The following is a 21,009-nucleotide window of genomic DNA, read 5'->3' as shown; positions in this document are numbered from 1 at the left end:
GGACGCAGGCGTAGTCCAAAACCAGCCAATGATTTAATACCCAGTTTATTCCTCTCGCTGTTTTTTTCCTGCTAAAGTTCGTCTCTTATGTTTACTTAGCTCCCATCTGGCCTGGGAGAGCTACACTGCTGGCCATGGGTTCGTAATCCAAAATGTCTCATTGGAAGTGAATGCTCCTTCGATCTAGCCTGGTCTCAGATCAGTTTGTGCTGCCTGGTCATTGTCTGGGGCACAGCGGGGGCTTTGCTAAAGAGGAACTGGATGAAATGGTGGATTGAAGGTAGCCTGACCATAGATCTCTCTGTCCTGTCTTGACAACTCTATCATAGGAATTGTCAAGACAGCACTACATATCTGGGACCAGGCTTCCTTTGATCCAACATTAAGCCCATTTCATCTTTACCAAAGCCCCCACTAACTGCAAACCTTTCCAATTACAATTACAAATCATGCCGTACGCAGTATTTCCGTCACTTTTAACAGCAATAGGCAAGGTTAGAGACAGTCAGTTAAAGCAGAGCAGGCATATGGCAGCAACTACTGACCACATTAGTATAATACCAGTGGTGACTTCACTAGCTGGGAGGTTGACTTCGCTTAGGCTTCTCCTGCCATTACCTCTGCCGCCAAAACAGAGGTGAGACTCTACTGGGACCGACAAGAGTCTGAGAAGGTGGAAATAATCATAAAAATGATGCTGAAGTCCATAAACAAGCTCTCGGCCTCATTAGGGGGACGACGGCGGGCTCCCTCAGGCTGATTTACACTCCGCAATGTGCTGTGTCACGGCAGCATTCTCTAGCCCAACACTACGAGGAGAAATACGTCGTCGCCGTGGTGACTTTGGACCCAACCTGCTAATGGTTTGTGACAGCACCAAGTTTCACAGCGACAACCTGTGTACCGGGTGGAGACGGGGACAGGGACGGGGGGCGGGGGGGGGGGGGACATGCTTCTTCGGCGACTAGAGCTGCACACGTCAAATCCTCCTCTACATCCAGCTATGTGTGACTGTGAAGGGGGGTTGTGTTAGAAGGCGAAGGAAGGAGTAAAGCGCTGCAGGGACTCTGGGAGGTCTGGAGAAAGTGGTGGTTGCACGGGAAGTCGCTGCTACTCTCGGCTTTCCTGTCTGGCTTCCAGTGAAAGAGTGAGGCCATACAAAGGAATTTGTTTCCCCGAAGAAAAAAAAACTCTGAACACGAAGTTAGCTCAGCTGTGGTTATGCAGCATTGACCATGCCCACGCCAAACCAAAGGATTCATTGCTCATCCTCACTCTCTTTCACTCTCTCTCCCTCTTCTTTCTTCTATTTCCTTTGCCCTCATTCCATTCTCACCCTTTTTTTCCTTCTACCGTTCAATATCGCCACTTGCTCCTTTCTCTTCCAGCATCAAGATTCAGAGGCACAAATATCCACTTGCACTTTTCACGCAAACATTATAAGTCAAGCTGTCAAAGCTTGGCGCTCGCAGCAGCTGCTGGCCTGCTCAATTGCTGAGCATTTCAGAAGTGTTTGCACAAAATGTTATTGGCCATGGTCTGGTGCAAGGGGCCTGGGAGGAGAGAGGACCTTTTATTTTGCACCAGAATTCCGCCATTGGTCCTTTCTTGCAAGACACGCTTCCCTATAGGAGCAAGGCAGCCATGTGACCATTGTCGGCCAATCCAAGGGTCTGTGAAGAATGGCCTCGATGCTCAGGTCAGGCGTGTGATAACTTCAAGCAACCATGGGCAACAAAACACGGACAATGCACAAAGAAAATATTTAGACAAATTGACTACTTGTCTTGGATGGACTTTCTCTATCGGCTACCAGCAAGTTCAAATGAACAGAAGCTAAATGTTTGACCAAACTGCAGACATCACCATAGCGATGAACTAAGTTGTTAAAACTGTTTGCCTTCTTTGGGACATTATTTACCAGCTTTCCCTTTGTTTTCTTTCTTTCTTCCTCCTCTTTTTCCCAGGACTGACACCTCCCCTCCCTATAGGTGAGAGATAGTTTTTATTTCGGTTAAGTCGGAAAGCCATGACTATCCAATGGTAGCTTCTCTGGTCCTCTAGGCCTATCGACGTGATGCAAGGAACCAGTGTTAAGGTATTACTGGACTACATACCCCAATATGGATCAACCAAGAATCCACTCTCCAACAGAAGCTCAACCAATACGTTTCTGTGGAATACTTCCATTGAAGGAGCCACAATTCCCCAACCATCCAAATTGGGAATAAAAAGGGCATTAGGAGTGTTTGTGTTCTGGGCCTTGTGTTCTGGCTGTGTGACTGTATTTGTGTTTGGGAGTTAAAACACACAGATATCCCCGAAGCAGTCCACCCGTGGCGGTGCTAAACTGAAAATGTATTCTGGAGATAACAAATCCCCTGAACGCTTGTTGCACTTGGCACACACGCAGCACTTTGCAAATGGCCCTGGTAATAGGTGATACACATCTGACTGAAACTATTTGGATAGTGTGGGGGAAGTCCACAAACCCAGAGCCCTGCTAATAAAGACGGCCAATAGCAGAGGAGAGAGAGTCCCTTTTAGTCTTCTTCTCTACCTCAACCATTAGGAGCTGCCTAGCATTTAATGTGTGTGTGTGTGTGTGTGTGTGTGTGTGTGTGTGTGTGTGTGTGTGTGTGTGTGTGTGTGTGTGTGTGTGTGTGTGTGTGTGTGTGTGTGTGTGTGTGTGTGTGTGTGTGTGTGTGTGTGCGCGTGCGTGCGTGCGTGCGTGCGTGCGTGCGTGTGTGTGTGTGTGCGTGCGTGCGTGTGTGTGCGTGCGTGCGTGTGTGTGTTGCTCTCTGTTAATACTCTTTCCCCATGTCCAAATAAAAGAGGCGCAGAGGCTGGTATATAAATCGGCGCTCAGTAGACTAGAACATAATGCGCCCTTTCTTCCAGATCCAGTCCCAGGCTGAGCTCCGCATTCACATTTTTCTGTCAACCCTCATCATTCACTCGTTCTTTCTCTCTGCTGGCTGTCTTTCTATTCCACATCACATCCAATCCAAACTCGACAGCGTGTGACACTCACTCCTTGGCTTAACATCGGATCAGTCCCAACACTGTCTCACTAATCTGAAAGTACTTGATAGGTGAAAGCGATAATGGTGGACACCTTTCTAGTATTTCTACCTTTAAGTGAATCTGATCTGTCCCAGAACTCTAAAATAGCTTCCTCGTTCCTCCCACTGATATGATAGTATGCTTTAAAAGACAAAAGCAATAATGATGGACACCTATCCAGTTATCTTACCTATCAGTGAGTCCTTACCTTCTTCACTGTTGTTGTCCCCACTGTGTGACGTGTGTCCCCCACTGGAGGGCCCGGGCGTCCCCGCCGAGCGAACTGACGCCGTGTCATCGTGGTCTCTGCTCCACGAGATCTGATTGGATGACATGACACTGACAATCAGACAAGAAACTACAGTATGAATACGATTAACCACAGAGAACGTGTCAATGGTCTATTCGTCATATACAGTGCCTTGCGAAAGTATTCGGCCCCCTTGAATTTTGCGACCTTTTGCCACATTTCAGGCTTCAAACATAAAGATGTAAAACTGTATTTTTTTGTGAAGAATCAACAACAAGTGGGACACAATCATGAAGTGGAACGACATTTATTGGATATTTCAAACTTTTTTAACAAAACAAAAACTGAAAAATTGGGCGTGCAAAATTATTCAGCCCCTTTACTTTCAGTGCAGCAAACTCTCTCCAGAAGTTCAGTGAGGATCTCTGAATGATCCAATGTTGACCTAAATGACTAATGATGATAAATACAATACACCTGTGTGTAATCAAGTCTCCGTATAAATGCACCTGCACTGTGATAGTCTCAGAGGTCCGTTAAAAGCGTAGAGAGCATCATGAAGAACAAGGAACACATCAAGCAGGTCCGAGATACTGTTGTGAAGAAGTTTAAAGCCGGATTTGGATACAAAAAGATTTCCCAAGCTTTAAACATTCCAAGGAGCACTGTGCAATCGATAATATTGAAATGGAAGGAGTATCAGACCACTGCAAATCTACCAAGACCTGGCCGTCCCTCTAAACTTTCAGCTCATACAAGGAGAAGACTGATCAGAGATGCAGCCAAGAGGCCCATGATCACTCTGGATGAACTGCAGAGATCTACAGCTGAGGTGGGAGACTCTGTCCATAGGACAACAATCAGTCGTATATTGCACAAATCTGGCCTTTATGGAAGAGTGGCAAGAAGAAAGCCATTTCTTAAAGATATCCATAAAAAGTGTAGTTTAAAGTTTGCCACAAGCCACCTGGGAGACACACCAAACATGTGGAAGAAGGTGCTCTGGTCAGATGAAACCAAAATTGAATTTTTTGGCAACAATGCAAAACGTTATGTATGGCGTAAAAGCAACACAGCTCATCACCCTGAACACAACATCCCCACTGTCAAACATGGTGGTGGCAGCATCATGGTTTGGGCCTGCTTTTCTTCAGCAGGGACAGGGAAGATGGTTAAAATTGATGGGAAGATGGATGGAGCCAAATACAGGACCATTCTGGAAGAAAACCTGATGGAGTCTGCAAAAGACCTGAGACTGGGACGGAGATTTGTCTTCCAACAAGACAATGATCCAAAACATAAAGCAAAATATACAATGGAATGGTTCAAAAATAAACATATCCAGGTGTTAGAATGGCCAAGTCAACGTCCAGACCTAAATCCAATTGAGAATCTGTGGAAAGAACTGAAAACTGCTGTTCACAAATGCTCTCCATCCAACCTCACTGAGCTTGAGCTGTTTTGCAAGGAGGAATGGGAAGAAATTTCAGTCTCTCGATGTGCAAAACTGATAGAGACATACCCCAAGCGACTTACAGCTGTAGTCGCAGCAAAAGGTGGCGCTACAAAGTATTAACTTAAGGGGGCTGAATAATTTTGCACACCCAATTTTTCAGTTTTTGATTTGTTAAAAAAGTTTGAAATATCCAATAAATGTCGTTCCACTTCATGATTGTGTCCCACTTGTTGTCGATTCTTCACAAAAAAATACAGTTTTATATCTTTATGTTTGAAGCCTGAAATGTGGCAAAAGGTCGCAAAGTTCAAGGGGGCCGAATACTTTCGCAAGGCACTGTAGAAACCAAGGGCTTTAAGTGAGGTCATCCATAGAGAATAATCCACAGGCGACTGATTAAAAGAGATGTGAATGGAGACCCAAGGTATGTTGGCACAAAAGCCTCATTCTTAGTTTCCTTACATATCATATCCATATCATACGCAGTACATATCATCTGGGGGGGGGGGGAGAAATAGCCTGTAGACATTTCAAACACACAGCGAAACAGCCCTGTACACACTGGCTTGCTACTCCCCTCAGTTGGCGGTGCATTGCTAACTCCAGGTCAGAATGCAAACCCTATAATTCATAATTGTTTTTGACCAGCAAATGAATAATAATAAGTCCTCTTTGGGAAGGAAAAAAAATAAAATATATATATCATGTATTACGCTGCATACCAAGAGAATGCTGTCAGGCTGTGGTAATCTAGAACATATGCTCAGAACACAAATGGTTAAAGCAGCAATGGCCAACTCCAACAAGAGGAGTTCCCAACGAAACGAGCAAGGGGATAGAAGAGGGGGAGTGAGTATAGGGCTGAAGAGATTTGTTCAATCCGAATGGAACCGCTCCCGAGAGACCGAGGGTGACAAGTACCGAGACACACACACACACACACACACACACACACACACTCGAACATGTACACAAACACACACACACACACATGCATATACACTCACACACCGCCACCACCTCCCAATATCCACCCATAACCAGTAGGAACTCCCTAAGCAGCCCCACTTGAGAAGAGAAATTAAGTGTGGAATTAAGTGTGAAAATGGTACACTATTGGGCTAGAGGTGTGGGGACAAAGTGCCTGCAAGGTAGAGTGGGTGTCGGGTGGGCGGGTGCTGTACCATACATGGACATATGGGTGGGAAAGTGAAGGCTGGTGGGACGGGTTATTGGGTTGACCTCCACATCCAGGGGCTACACTTTAGTGTGCTGCTTCATAATATATGCCATTTAGCAGACGCTTCAATCCAAAGCGACTTACATTTTAGTATATGTAACCCCAGCGGGAATCAAGCCTACAACAGGCGTTGCTAGTGCTACGCTCTTACCAACTGAGCCACACAATTTGTTAAATCAAAAGCATAAATTACGAGTGCTTATAAGACTCAGGGGACCTGCGCTCATCATTGATCATGTTGATTGATCGATAATAATAAAAACACTCTGGCAGGTGACAGCGCAATCAAAGATGACCATCAAAGTGCAAATCAGCAGATGTGATCAAAGTACTACTGGAGGGAAGTCTCACTACCTGATGGAGGTGAGAGGACTGAAGGGGATGCATATTAATTTGTGGATATAAGGTAGTGTGATTCATACTAGAATAGAGCATAGACTTGGATAGAGGGTTATTTTATAATACAGAGCTTGGAATCCTGTAGTAAAGTGAATGGGACACTCAGAACATCTCAACAACAGACTAATATAGGCTTGGGAGGGTGTTTGAAAATAAACACCGAGACATTTGAGTTGTGCGCATTTGACACTCCACTAAACTGCCTGGATTTGTGCTCGTTGCTCTGGTAAATAAAGGGTTAAATGGTTAACAAGTCGCTGTGTGGCTGACATGGCACCCGGAGGAAGGGACTCTATATTCCTAAAGCCTTGCTCAAGGGGAGGGTGCAACGTGACTTCAAAACTTGCTTGGTTGCATTCACACGAAAAAAAGAGCAGATTTGACTCTACACCTCTCGTCCCATTTTTGATCAATGACATCTTTTTCGAGCACATGCAGCACAATGAACATAATTAACACATAAAAACACCATAAAATAGCATAATAACAATTAAAATGTTTACCATAGTCCCTCAAAGCATTTATTCAAGATGTAATATAGTAAAAGCCAAGCAATTGTTCACCGGGATCCTTCAAACAAGTTTTTTCCAAATGTCCGAAAAAAAAACTATTTATTATGCTTTGACATTAAATGGAGCAGAAACATTGTTCTCATTGTCATTTCGTCAAATGTTATGCCTACATTTAATATTTGATTTATTTTAAAGTCACTTATCAATCTATATCACTAAGAGGAGGCCAACAATTTCCTAAATTATATTTTTTTCCATAGGCCTCTATTTTGATAAAACAATCTAGACAGCATAAAATGCGTGCGAAGTGTTCTCTGTATAGGCCTACAATTCAAATGCACTTAATAAACGGCAATTGTATTAATACGCACGTAATAGGCAAGAGCTTACCTGATCAAGAGGCCCAGACGATCTTGTAAAATCTTCACTGTCAGATTTATTTCCACCGTCCCTGTCGTCTATGACCAAATCAATGGGCATTTTTCCTTTCAAGCAGCTGATGTATCGATGACAGAAATTGTCGCATAGCTCGTGTACCTGCAAACACGGAGGACAACCAAACATGTATCAAAACTGAGTGAACACTATACCCTACGAGAAAGCCCTAAAAAAAATAATGTAGATGGTAATAATCAGTGTTATTATAAGGACTAGCCTATCACTCGCCTTGTGAGAGGCCTAAATTACTATTCAAGCAAATTGGCTTCAAAAATAGCAGAACTATATTACATTACATACATTTTACTTTACTTGTAGAAAAACGAATGAATACTTTATTTTTCTTACATTTTTTATATAATTGAGCGATAACTGTAGGCTACTTTAGCAACTTTATCTCCTCCCTAATATAGGGTCAACATGAGCAATATGGCGACTTTTATATAAACGCCCTCGACTAATATTTTGCAAGCGCATCCATCAATGACAACATTATCAACGCCATAACATAAAAATGTTATTTGGGCAACCAAATATACTACCACCACTATTACGCTTCTACTACGGAGTTATAGCCCAATGCTATGCATCATCGCAATCGACGGTGATAAAATATCCGATTTTTACAGCAGCAGGCCTATCAGTCACACCGTGCATGAGATGGTTATGAGTAAATATACCTTCTCCAGCTCGAGCAGATGAAACCGTAATACTTGAATTGCTTGTATCATCTAGGAGGAAAAAGTTTGCATTAAAACATTTTTATTCACATTGTGGATCACTACATTATTATTATAATTATGGGTGCGTGTGCGTGCATGTGTGCGTGCGTGCGGGTGTGTGTTTGCGCGCACGGCCATTAAAAACGTGTAGGCAATGGATCAGGATAAACAGGATTAAAATAATTAGCATGAAAGCAAACAAACTTCATGACAAGAAAATCTTTCGACAGATTACGATTACACAAACGTGTATCTGTTATGACACCATTAATAACAAGGACTGTGATAAAGTCAAATTTACACTTAAGTGTCGTCTATTGTAGACAATGAGTGAATGTATTCATTATCCAACTGCTCGATACTGTTCTTGTGAATGGCCTAAAGCATGTGAGTTCTTACCAAATTATCAATTTCTGGATTTGATGAAAATATAGGCTTCTCTGATCGAATCTGAAACAAAAGTGTTACAAAATTCACTGTTCACTGAACGTCATACATAATTCATAACGATTTGTGTTCACATGCATGGGACAGCTTGCGGCTTACAAAGTTTTCACAATGCAGAATTACAAAACATGTACCAATGCACAACGGTTATTTACCCTACAATATACGAATTTGAACGAATTTGAACTTCAACAAAACAAGTAAATAGATATGTCAAACCTGTTTTGAAAATACTGCTATATCCTCATTGAAAGACTCCGAGGAACACACGTCGCCTCCAGCGACCCCAGTTTCTCTCGGCGTGCAAGTTGCTAATTCACATTTTTCAAAAATCAGTGCTAGAAGTGGGAAAAGGGGATGCCTAAAAGGAAGAGAGGGGACATTAACGCTGTACGCCGCCTTGGAAAGTTTGCGAGTCCGTACAGGCCCAAACTAAGAAAGTAGGTTACATCGAGTTTCAATCACATTGCCTACTGTTTTCAGTTGAAAACGTGCAAACATTCAGAAATGTAACAGCACAATAATTACATAAAAGTAGGCCTAGTCTTACTGCATGAAATGAGTTGGTCATACAGGCAAAACTGGTCGTATGGCATCCTCAGCTCTCGAGTGTCTTATTTAGAACACGATTCAACATTTTAGGACAACGAAATAACATATTCTTCAGTGAGATTAACTCAGGCAAAAAATGACATGATGAACTTTTCAATAGAGTTCAAGACAATTAAACTTGGCCTGAAAATATGCTTATATTATGGCACACAAATATAAACAACACTGCCTACACATTTGTTGAAGTAGGCAGGGTAGTTTGAGAATGTGTTTGATGTACAATTGTTTAAATCTGAGAGTTGGATTTACAAACATTTTGGGAGTTTGGTTATCCAACTCAACCCCTGGCTCCGGCTAAACAATAGAATACATCCATATCATGAATTCTGGGAATGCAAAATAACATCATATTTTAACTGAAAACCAAATGCAAACGAAAGCGTATGGATCTTTTTCGAAAACTCAGGTGAGAATGTCATAATGAAACATTTCAAAACAGATATACACAGTTTAAATAAGCCTATATAGCACCGTGCATAATGACCGAACACAGAACAGGTTATAATTAGCGAGAATTTCCCAAAGCCTCCCTCTCTCTTAAACTTTCATCGCTCACATTTGTGGTGCTTGATATCCCCAATGGCTGTACACTTTACGTTGGCAGTAAAATAAACGTACCCGTAAATGGCATCTTTGTCTCTTTTTATTGCGTCGTTGACAGAGGAGCCCATACTGGGCGGTATGGCACTGGCGTGTGTTGAGTGCGGGTACTGGTGCGAGTGGAACTGGGGCCCGTGGTTCAGGTGAACCGCCTGCATGGAGCGCGCTGCATGAGGGTCCCCGTACATAGTCGAGGGCAGCCCTACTCCGTCCATTCCATAGTGGGGAAGGTCTTCATACTGTCAAAAGTGAAAGATAGAGAATATTCTAAAATAATAACCATTGACACCGGTGTGCTACCTCTCCTGATGTTGAATGAAGGCCTGTGTTGATAATAGCTAAAGTAAAAGTAATCATGTAATAATACTGACAATAAAAACGAAATATAAAGACTAATAACAAGAAAAGTATATTAACAACAATAGTAAAATAGCTTAAATTATGTTGTTGGCAGTCTATACTAATAATAGCAAATAAGTCTCGGCCTACAGAATTAGTATAGAAAATAAGTGCTAATGTGTTAGGTATATGGTGCTAATAGTAGCCTATCGTATGTTTAGTGGTAGGAAGTATATTAGTGGCAATAAAAGCCTATGTTGATCACCTAATTGAGAATCAATGGAAAATGTTCATTGTTTGTGGATTACGTTGGATCATTAACATTTTAAAAAGTTCTGAAATAGCAGTTGACTTTTATATGTCTAAAACTTTCAAACGTTTTGGGTCTGCTTATTTCTTTCAGGCGACTGGAACTGCAGAGTCTTGCTTAGACAAAACAATGTCACAAATGTATACACTTTGTCTGTATTCTTGCTGATATTTCAAAGAAATCAAATATTGTTTTGTTTATCTTGACAAAACTAATAGTTTAAAGAAACAAAAAAAAATAACAGATACATTTTAGATAGGCTAATTGTTCATGCATGTCTAATTGGCCTATCTAAACTATTTCGAGTATATTTTGAGAACGTAATCACATATGTTTTATTCTAAATGTTGAATTTATTTATTTGGATGTCATATATCAGATAAGAATGTATACATATTATGAAATGTTGAAAAGGATAGATATCAACAAACTAAACCCAAAGCGAACATTCTCTACATAATTCTCATATCTGTACAGACTGAAATTTAATACACACAAAATATTTGTGAAATGTCGTCCATGTTCTTATTACCAAACTTACATCATGTTTTTTGTAAATCGTTTAAGTTGATGTGTAACAACTTGGTTATAGCCTACATTAAACACTGGACCCCCAAAGACCGATGCGGTGTTTATGAAAGGCAGTATATCAAAACACATGTCATAATAGTGGGGTAAAATGAATTATGTGATGAAGTTTGTAGTCTGCAGTCTGTAGTTCTTTAGACAATATGAAAATGCAATTGTTTATTCTACTCACACACGCTCAAATGCTGAATAGTAGGCTAGCATGTAGCATAAGTATATTTGACAACTTATAGCTCTACCAAACACCCTCTTATTGCATAGCTGCCTGCTTGTTGTGCCATACAAATGAAAAATTGCGCACAGTAATCAGCCACGTCTCAATTGTAGCTTTATTGCCATTGCTAAAAGTTATGTCAATACGCACCCGTTGCGCCATCGGCCTGTCACTCTAGCCGATTCCAATCGGACTCTAAACGTCTTCTACGAGGCCAGGGCTGAGGAAAAACAAAGACCTAACTCCAAATGCAAGATTAGGAATACTGTGGTCGTCTCTCCAGAGAGGATGGTTGCCAGACCGTCAGCATAAGTCCAGCTAAAGACAAAAACACCACAATCCAGTATAGCGCTCCTTCGCTTTCTCCTGGAGACCGTTCATAAACAAGCGACACTGGCTACGACTTCACGCTTGAGACTGGTGTAAAATGCCCCTTACAGAAAACAACATTGAGACTCTAGTCTCGCTCAACAAGCAAGCTGTCAATCAACATCGAGGTTGTCAAGTTGCTTAATTAATGATGACTCGTCGCGCTCTTCCTTCACTTTGAATGCTTCAGATATTCATGTAGAGATGTTCAAAAACAGTCCCCATCGTCTCCTCGATCACTTGCAACTCCAGTGAAGGTTTTCTTTGATGCAATACCATCCAAGTGGAGATCTGAAGGAGGAGGGGTGATATTTTCTGACTTAGTTTTTCTTAAAGGGGCAGTCCACTGTCCGTCCGCATGTTGGTAGATCCCGATGTGCAATGTGAATGCCGTGCTTGGTTCTCCAAATGCGCGCGCGTGTGTGTGTGTTGTTGTAGGGCGCATAAGGCAGAAAGGGTAGCTTTGATCAATTTGTGCAAACCCGGAAGTAGTGGTGGCCATAACTGGTCACGTATTGGAATGGGCCACATCAAGTGGAGAACCAGGTGGGGGCGTTTGAGAACTGTAAAAATAGCAGATATTCAATCGCATATAAGGGTTGTATTATCTGGTGCTCAGCTGGACGTTTTGTTGTGGAAATGACTAGCAGGCCTTAGGTTTATTTAAAGAATACATATAAATATTAACAAACGATAGGCTATAAATAGGCAAATAACTGACCATGAATAGAAACAGCTGTCCATTTTCCACCCAAATAAAAGTAGTCTAACAATTAAGCTATTCACTTTTTTTCAGGTTTATAATAACACCCTAAAATTATTTTATTGGAGGTTGTGTGTCAGAATTTGACACTCCTTCGCAGAATTGATTGACAGACCTTTTGTCCAATATGACAGTAGAAGTGGGAAGAATGGGCGCAATTAAGCGCACATCAAACACAGGCCTCAGTTCTCTAATATAAACTTGGATGGTTTGGGGCATTGGGGACATGGACAGCATTGTGTAATGAAAGCTTGCAAATAAATTACTATCTGTACTTGTATGTGTCAAAAGACAGTGACTGAACTATAGCCTATCAAGTTCAGTTTACTAGTTATTGGGGATTAAAGCTCCCTCGCCGACCGTGCATAACAGTACGAATTTATTTAATTACGTTGTAGTTAGTCTATTGTTTAGTCTGTAAACAGTTTAACTTTCGAGTCCGTATCCAACAGAGTATTAATGTTATCAGGTCAACTTTAAATGAAGATTGGAGTAGAAGGGATTTAAATGTAGCATGAAAGTTGTATAGAGTTTGTCCAAAGTGTTATCCAAAGACGCATAGCCTTGCCAAGCTTCAAACTGAGAGGCTGGTCGGTGGTTGTCTTCAAAATACGGTAGCTTTACCCAGAGAGAGTGGCTACCTTGTCCATAGAAATTAATTTGGATGTATTTCCCTCGAGGATATACCTATGAGTAGATGGAATCGTACCAACCTCTTAAATACTTGGAATGTGTGAGGTTAAGAACATATCTAAATCATTTCAAATAGTCTATAACCTCTGTGGCAGGCCATTAAAGCTGCTTTCAGATCAGAACATACATTTGATGAAATGAAGCATGGCTGCAGGACGTGCATGCAGGCAAAACCGCTTTGAAACCAAACTTTTGAGTACGAGTATGAAGTATGAACTTTTGTTTTATGAAGAAGCTATCCAATGATGTCCTTATAATTACATATATTTATTGAAGGTACTATTCATGTATTTGTCTGACACTCTTAGGATAAACTCTGGAAGTTATGGAAGGACTTGAAGGAGCCTAAACCGAAAGTGTAAGAAAGGTAAAGATCGTTTATTGAGTTTTGAAATCGTCAATCAACAATGATTATTATTCGGTATGAAATCAAATTATTCCATTTGTAACGTGAATGATCGAATATCTGTGTCTATAGGCTACTTTTACAGCATTTATTACCGCTCCTAACATGTTTTAATTTAAACTTTACTCAGACCACAATCCGCAGGGTTATTCATGTCTAGGCTAACCAAAACGTGACTTGGCTCATTTGGAAGACCCACATTTGTATTGTGGTCAAGAAAATAATATAGCCGTAGACACAGTGTAAGTTAACATCATTTACAGTAGCCCACATTTGACCGTTTGTTTAAGAATCTCTATCTCTGAATAGCTCATCAAATGTTTGCTGAACAAACTCAAATTTTCTCTTGAGTGAACAGATTTTCTTTTGAAAACCATTCAAATGTTTTTACACATAGGCCAAAATGATTTTACATTTCACAGAAAACTCAAACGTAACTTATGGAATAGCCTTTCACAGCTGAAAGTAACTACGGGAAGAAATATTTGAAAGGAACTGGTATTGTTCCCTTTTACATTACATATAGAAAATGTGTAATTTGTGTATCTCATGACACTGAAAACAATCTGTTTTCAACATTACTATAATCAAATGAAGCAATCTGTTACATCACAGGTCTATCTGATTTAGGCATGCATACCCTACAATGAAATATATTCTGAAACCAAGAGATAGGTAAACAAGTTCTCACTGTTTTCACTGATGCTATTTGGGTATGCAGTTTGTTTGATAATTTACTGGACCATTTGCGCCATCTAGTTGTAGGCAAGCGCAAGCTCAATTAAAATGTGTTTGAGTTGTGGTATTTATTGTAATAGGTGTGTTATATAGTTGTTGTAGCCACTACGACTGAAAATAAACATTTCACTTTATATAAACGGATTTTATGCAGAGAAAACGTATAGCAAAAGACACCCGTTACACCTGAGTTCCACAGATAGTTACGACTACATTGAATTGCAGTGGTGGAAAAAGTACCCAATTGTCATATTTGAGTAAAAGTAAAGCTACCTTTAATAGGAAATAACTAAAGTAAAAGTGAAAGACACCCAATAACATACTACTTGAGTAAAAGTCTAACAGTATTTGGTTTTAAATATACTTAGTATCAAAAGTAAATGTAATTGCAAAAATATACTTAAGTATCATCCTAGCTGGAGAGATGCTCTCATCTTATCTACCACCATAGACAGGGCTCTAACTCCTCTAGCTCCACAATAAAATAGGGTGCAGGCCAGGCAGCAGGCTGTTAGCCAGCCTGCCAGCTTAGTAGAGTCTGCCACTAGCACAGTCAGTGTAGTCAGATCAGCTATCCCCATTGAGACTGTGTCTGTGCCTCGACCTGGGTTGGGAAAAACTAAACATGGCGGTGTTCGCCTTAGCAATCTCACTAGAAACAAGACCTCCTCCATTCCTGTCATTATTGAAAGAGAATGTGATACCTCACATCTCAAAATAGGGCTACTTAATGTTAGATCCCTTACTTCAAAGGCAATTATAGTCAATTAACTAATCACTGATCATAATCTTGATGTGATTGGCCTGACTGAAACATGGCTGAAGCCTGATGAATTTACTGTGTTAAATGAGGCCTCACCTCCGGGTTGCACTAGTGACCATATCCCCGTACATCCCTCAAAGGCGGAGGTGTTGCTAACATTTACGATAGCAAATTTCAATTTACAAAAAAAAGTCATGAAATCTATGCAGCCTACTCAATCACTTTTTATAGCTACTGTTCACAGGCCTCCCGGGCCATATACAGCGTTCCTCATTGAGTTCCCTGAATTCCTATCGGACCTCATAGCAGATAATACTCTAATTTTTGGTGACTTTAATATTCACATGGAAAAGTCCACAGGCCCACTCCAAAAGGCTTTCGAAGCCATTATCGACTCAGTGGATTTTGTCCAACATGTCTCTGGACCTACTCACTGTCACAGTCATACTCTGGACCTAGTTTTGTCCCATGGAATAAATGTTGTGGATCTTAATGTTTTTCCTCATAATCCTGGACTATCGGACCACCATTTTATTACGTTTGCAATTGCAACAAATAATCTGTTCAGACCCCAACCAAGGAGCATCAAAAGTCGTGCTATAAATTCACAGACAACACAAAGATTCCTTGATGCCCTTCCAGACTCCCTCTGCCTACCCAAGGACATCAGAGGACAAAAATCAGTTAACCACCTAACTGAGGAACTCAATTTGACTTTGTGCAATACCCTATATGCAGTTGCACCCCTAAAAACATTTCTCATAAGAAACTAGCTCCCTGGTACACAGAAAATACCCGAGCTCTGAAGCAAATTTCCAGAAAATTGGAACGGAAATGGCGCCACACCAAACTGGAAGTCTTCCGACTAGCTTGGAAAGACAGTACCTTGCAGTATCGAAGAGCACTTACTGCTGCTCGATCATCCTATTTTTACAACTTAATTGAGGAAAATAAGAACAATCCGAAATGTATTTTTGATACTGTCACAAAGCTAACTAAGAAGCAGCATTCCCCAAGTGAGGATGGCTTTCACTTCAAATCAAATTTTATTTGTCACATACACATGGTTAGCAGATGTTAATGCGAGTGTAGCGAAATGCTTGTGCTTCTAGTTCCGACAATGCAGTAATAACCAACGAGTAAACTAACCTAACAATTCCAAAACTACTACCTTATACACACAAGTGTAAAGGGATAAAGAATATGTACATAAAAATATATGAATAAGTGATGGTACAGAATGGCATATACAAAGATGCTGTAAATGGTATCGATGTGGGAGTACAGGAGTAGGGTATGTAAACATTATTAAGTAGCATTGTTTAAAGTGGCGAGTGATATATTTTTCCATCAATTTCCATTATTAAAGTGGCTGGAGTTGAGTCAGTGTGTTGGCAGCAGCCACTCAATGTTAGTGGTGGCTGTTTAACAGTCTGATGGCCTTAAGATAGGAGCTGTTTTTCAGTCTCTCGGTCCCTGCTTTGATGCACCTGTACTGACCTCGCCATCTGGATGATAGCGGGGTGAACAGGCAGTGGCTCGGGTGGTTGTTGTCCTTGATGATCTTTATGGCCTTCCTGTGACATCGGGTGGTGTAGGTGTCCTGGAGGGCAGGTAGTTTGCCCCGGTGATGCGTTGTGCAGACCTCACTACCCTCTGGAGAGCCTTACGGTTGTGGGCGGAGCAATTGCCGTACAAGGCGGTGATACAGCCCGACAGGATGCTCTCGATTGTGCATCTGTAGAAGTTTGTGAGTGCTTTTGGTGAAAGCCAAATTTCTTCGGCCTCCTGAGGTTGAAGAGGCCCTGCTGCGCCTTCTTCACGACGCTGTGTGTGTGGGTGGAACAATTCAGTTTGTCCGTGGTGTGTACGCAGAGGAACTTAAAACTTACTACCCTCTCCACTACTGTCCCATCGATGTAGATAGGGGGGTGCTCCCTCTGCTGTTTCCTGAAGTCCACAATCATCTCCTTCGTTTTGTTGACGTTGAGTGTGAGGTTATTTTCCTGACACCACACTCCGAGGGCCCTCACCTCCTCCCTGTAGGCCGTCTCGTCTTGGTTGGTAATCAAGCCTACCACTGTAGTGTCATCCGCAAACTTGATGATTGAGTTGGAGGCGTGCGTGGCCAAGCAGTCGTGGGTGAACAGGGAGTACAGGAGAGGGCTCAGAACGCACTTCAGCATTATTATTATTATTAGATTATTAGAAATCAAATTACGGACGCCTCTTTAAATCTGCGTATTCCTTCAAAGCTCAGTTGTCCTGAGTCTGCACAACTCTGCCAGGACCTAGGATCAAGAGAGACACTCAAGTGTCTTAGTACTATATCTATTGACGCAATGATGAAAATAATCATGACCTCAAAGCTGCATACTGGACCCTATTCCAACTAAACTACTGAAAGAGCTGCTTCCTGTGCTTGGCCCTCTTATGTTGAACATAATAAACGTCTCTCTATTCACCGGATGTATACCAAACTCACTAAAAGTGGCAGTAATAAAGCCTCTCTTGAAAAAGCCAAACCTTCACCCAGAAAATATAAAAAAATATCGGCCTATATCGAATCTTCCATTCCTCTCAAACATTTTAGAAAAGGCTGTTGCGCAGCAACTTACTGCCTTTCTGAAGACAAACAATGTATACGAAATGCTTCAGTCTGGTTTTAGACTCCATCATAGCACTGAGGCTGCACTTGTGAAGGTGGTAAATGGCCTTTTAATGGCATCAGACCGAGGCTCTGCATCTGTCCTCGTGCTCCTAGACCTTAGTGCTGCTTTTGATACCATCGATCACCACATTCTTTTGGAGAGATTGGAAACCCAAATTGGTCTACACGGACAAGTTCTGGTCTTGTTTAGATCTTATCTATTGGAAAGATATCAGTTTGTCTCTGTGAATGGCTTGTCCTCTTACAAATCAACTGTACATTTGGTGTTCCTCAAGGTTCCGTTTTAGGACCACTATTGTTTTCACTATATATTTTACCTCTTGGGCATGTAATTCGAAAACATAATGTTAACTTTCACTGCTATGCGGATGACACACAGCTGTACATTTCAATGAAACATGGTGAAGCCCCAAAATTGCCCTCGCTAGAAGCCTGTGTTTCAGACATAAGGAAGTGGATGGCTGCAAACTTTCTACTTTTAAACTCGGACAAAACAGAGATGTTTGTTCTAGGTCCCAAGAAACAAAGAGATTTTCTGTTGAATCTGACAATTAATCTTAATGGTTGTACAGTCGTCTCAAATAAAACTGTGAAGGACCTCAGCGTTACTCTGGACATTGATCTCTCTTTTGACGAACATATCCAGACTGTTTCAAGGACAGTTTTTTTCCATCTACATAACATTGCAAAAATTTGAAACTTTCTGTCAAAAATCGATGCAGAAAAATTAATCCATGTTTTTGTTACTTCTAGGTTAGACTACTGCAATGCTCTACTTTCAGGCTACCCAAATAAAGCACTAAATAAACTTCAGTTAGTGCTAAATACAGCTGCTAGAATCCTGACTAGAACCAAAAAATGTGATCATATTACTCCAGTGCTAGCCTCCCTACATTGGCTTCCTGTCAAGGCAAGGGCTGATTTCAAGATTTTACTGCTAACCTACAAAGCATTACATGGACTTGCTCCTACCTATCTCTCTGATTTGGTCCTGCCGTACATACCTACACGTGCGCTACGGTCACAAGACGCAGGCCTCCTAATTGTCCCTAGAATTTCTAAGCAAACAGCTGGAGGCAGGTCTTTCTCCTATAGAGCTCCATTTTTATGGAATGGTCTGCCTACCCACGTGAGAGACGCAAACTCGGTCTCAACCATTAAGTCTTTACTGAAGACTCATCTCTTCAGTGGGTCATATGATTGAGTAGTCTGGCCCAGGAGTGTGAAGGTGAACGGAAAGGCTCTGGAGCAACGAACCTCCCTTGCTGTCTCTGCCTGGTCGGTTCCCCTCTTTCCACTGGGATTCTCTGCCTCTAACCCTATTACAGGGGCTGAGTCACTGGCTTACTGGTGCTCTTTCATGCCGTCCCTAGGAGGGGTGCGTCACTTGAGTGGGTTGAGTCACTGATGTGATCTTCCTGTCTGGGTTGGCGATCCCCCCTTGGGTTGTGCCGTGGCGGAGATCTTTGTAGGCTATACTCGGACTTGTCTCAGGATGGTAAGTTGGTGGCTGAAGGTATCCCTCTAGTGGTGTGGGGGCTGTGCTTTGGCAAAGTGGGTGGGGTTATATCCTTCCTGTTTGGCCCTGTCCGGGGTTATCATCGGATGGGGCCACAGTGTCTCCTGACCCCTCCTGTCTCAGCCTCCAGTATTTATGCTGCAGTAGTTTATGTGTCGGGGGCTAGGGTCAGTTTGTTATATCTGGAGTACTTCTCCTGTCTTATCCGGTGTCCTTTGTGAATTTAAGTATGCTCTTTCTCATTCTCTCTTCTTTCTCTCTCTCTCGGAGGACCTGAGCCCTAGGACCATGCCTCAGGACTACCTGGCATGATGACTCCTTCCTGTTGTTCGTGTTTTTTTAAATGTATGGATAGCCAGGGGCACACTCCAACACTCAGACATCATTCAGAAACAAAGCATTTGTGTTTAGTGAGTCGCCGGATAAGAGGCAGTAGAGATGACCAGGGATGTTCTCTTGACAAGTGCATGAATTGGTCCATTTCTGTCCTGCTAAGCATTCAAAATGTAACAAGTACAAGTGTTAGGGAAAATGTATGTAATTCAACGGCTCAGACACAAGACGTATGTGGCAGGGTCTACAGACAATCACAGATTACAAAAGGAAAACCAGCCACATCACGGACACGTCCCGGACACCAATGTCTTGCTTCCAGACAAACTAAACAGCTTGCTTTGAGGATAATACAGTGCCACCTACGCGGCCCGCTACCAAGGACTGTGGGATCTCCTTCTCCGTGGCCGACGTAAGACATTTAAACGTGTTAACCCTTGCAAGGCTCCCAGCCCAGACGGCATCCCTAGCTGTGTGCTCAGAGCATGCGCAGATCAGCTGGCTGGTGTTTACAGACGTATTCAATCTCTCCCTATCCCAGTCTGCTGTCCCCACATGCTTCAAGATGGCCGCCATTGTTCCTGTACCCAAGAAAACAAAGGTAACTGAACTAAATGACTATCGCCTAGTAGCACTCACTTCTGTCATCATGAAGTGCTTTGAGAGACGAGTCAAGGGTCATATCACATCCACCTTACCTGTCACCCTAGGCAATCGCCATCACACTGCACACTGCCCTATTCCATCTGGACAAGAGGATGTGTAAGAATGCTATTCATTGACTAAAGCTCAGCATTCAACACCATAGTACCCTCCAAGCTCATCTTTAAGATTGATGCCCTGGGTCTCAACCCCACCCCACCTGGTGGTGAAGGTAGGAAACAACACCCCCACTTCACTGATTCTCAACACTGGGGCCTCACCAGGGTGCGTGCTTAGCCCCCTTCTGTACTCGCTGTTCACCCATGACTGCGTGGCCATGCACACTTCCAACTCAATCATCAAGTTTGCAGACGACACAACAATAGTGGGCTTGATTACCAACAACAACAAGACAGCCTACAGGGAGGGGGTGAGGGCACTCGGAGTGTATTGTCAGAAAAACAACCTCTCACTCAACGTCAACAAATCAAAGGAGATAATTGTGGACATCAGGAAACAGTAGAGGGAGCAGGGGGAGAGTTTTAAGTTCCTTGGCGTACATATCACAGACAAACTGAAATGGTCCACCCACACAGACATTATTGTGAAGAAGGCGCAACATTGCCTCTTCAACCTCAGAAGGCTGAATAAATTTGGCTTGTCAACTAAAACCCTCACAAACTTTTACAGATGCACAATTGAGAGCATCCTGTCGGGTTGTTTCACCGCCTGTCACGGCAACTGCACCGCCCACAATGCATCACCGGGGGCAAACTACCTACCCTCCAGATCACCTACAGCACCCGATGTCACAGGAAGGCCAAAAAAAAGGACAACAACTACCTGAGCCACTGCCTGTTCACCCCGCTACCATCCAGAAGGTGAGGTCAGTACAGGTGCTGGGACCGAGAGATAGAAG

The 21,009-nt window shown here is 42.2% G+C and overlaps 1 protein-coding gene and 1 pseudogene across 2 annotated transcripts in view; one reads left to right on the top strand and one right to left on the bottom strand.

Annotated features, from left to right (window-relative positions):
- The window catches only part of LOC135539387 (homeobox protein Meis1-like), a 38,368-nt gene extending 26,406 nt beyond the window's left edge, over positions 1 to 11,962 (bottom strand). For both annotated transcript variants that reach the window (XM_064965240.1, XM_064965241.1), the window contains exons 1-7: positions 11,344 to 11,962; positions 9,761 to 9,981; positions 8,750 to 8,891; positions 8,483 to 8,533; positions 8,042 to 8,092; positions 7,314 to 7,460; positions 3,275 to 3,386 (exon numbers count right to left, since the gene is read on the bottom strand). In XM_064965240.1, the coding sequence (XP_064821312.1) occupies positions 3,275 to 3,386; positions 7,314 to 7,460; positions 8,042 to 8,092; positions 8,483 to 8,533; positions 8,750 to 8,891; positions 9,761 to 9,981; positions 11,344 to 11,355 (736 nt within the window). In that variant the 5' untranslated portion in view covers positions 11,356 to 11,962. The remainder of the gene's footprint in view (positions 1 to 3,274; positions 3,387 to 7,313; positions 7,461 to 8,041; positions 8,093 to 8,482; positions 8,534 to 8,749; positions 8,892 to 9,760; positions 9,982 to 11,343) is intronic.
- Positions 11,963 to 13,222: 1,260 nt separating this feature from the next.
- Positions 13,223 to 15,461, top strand: LOC135528834 (uncharacterized; annotated as a pseudogene).
- The last annotated feature ends 5,548 nt before the right edge of the window (positions 15,462 to 21,009 follow it).

Source organism: Oncorhynchus masou, chromosome 5 (assembly GCF_036934945.1).
Source record: "Oncorhynchus masou masou isolate Uvic2021 chromosome 5, UVic_Omas_1.1, whole genome shotgun sequence".
NCBI classification, from domain to species: domain Eukaryota; kingdom Metazoa; phylum Chordata; class Actinopteri; order Salmoniformes; family Salmonidae; genus Oncorhynchus; species Oncorhynchus masou.
The sequence above is the reverse complement of the archived record's forward strand: the minus strand, read 5'-3'. Positions and strand labels throughout refer to the sequence as shown.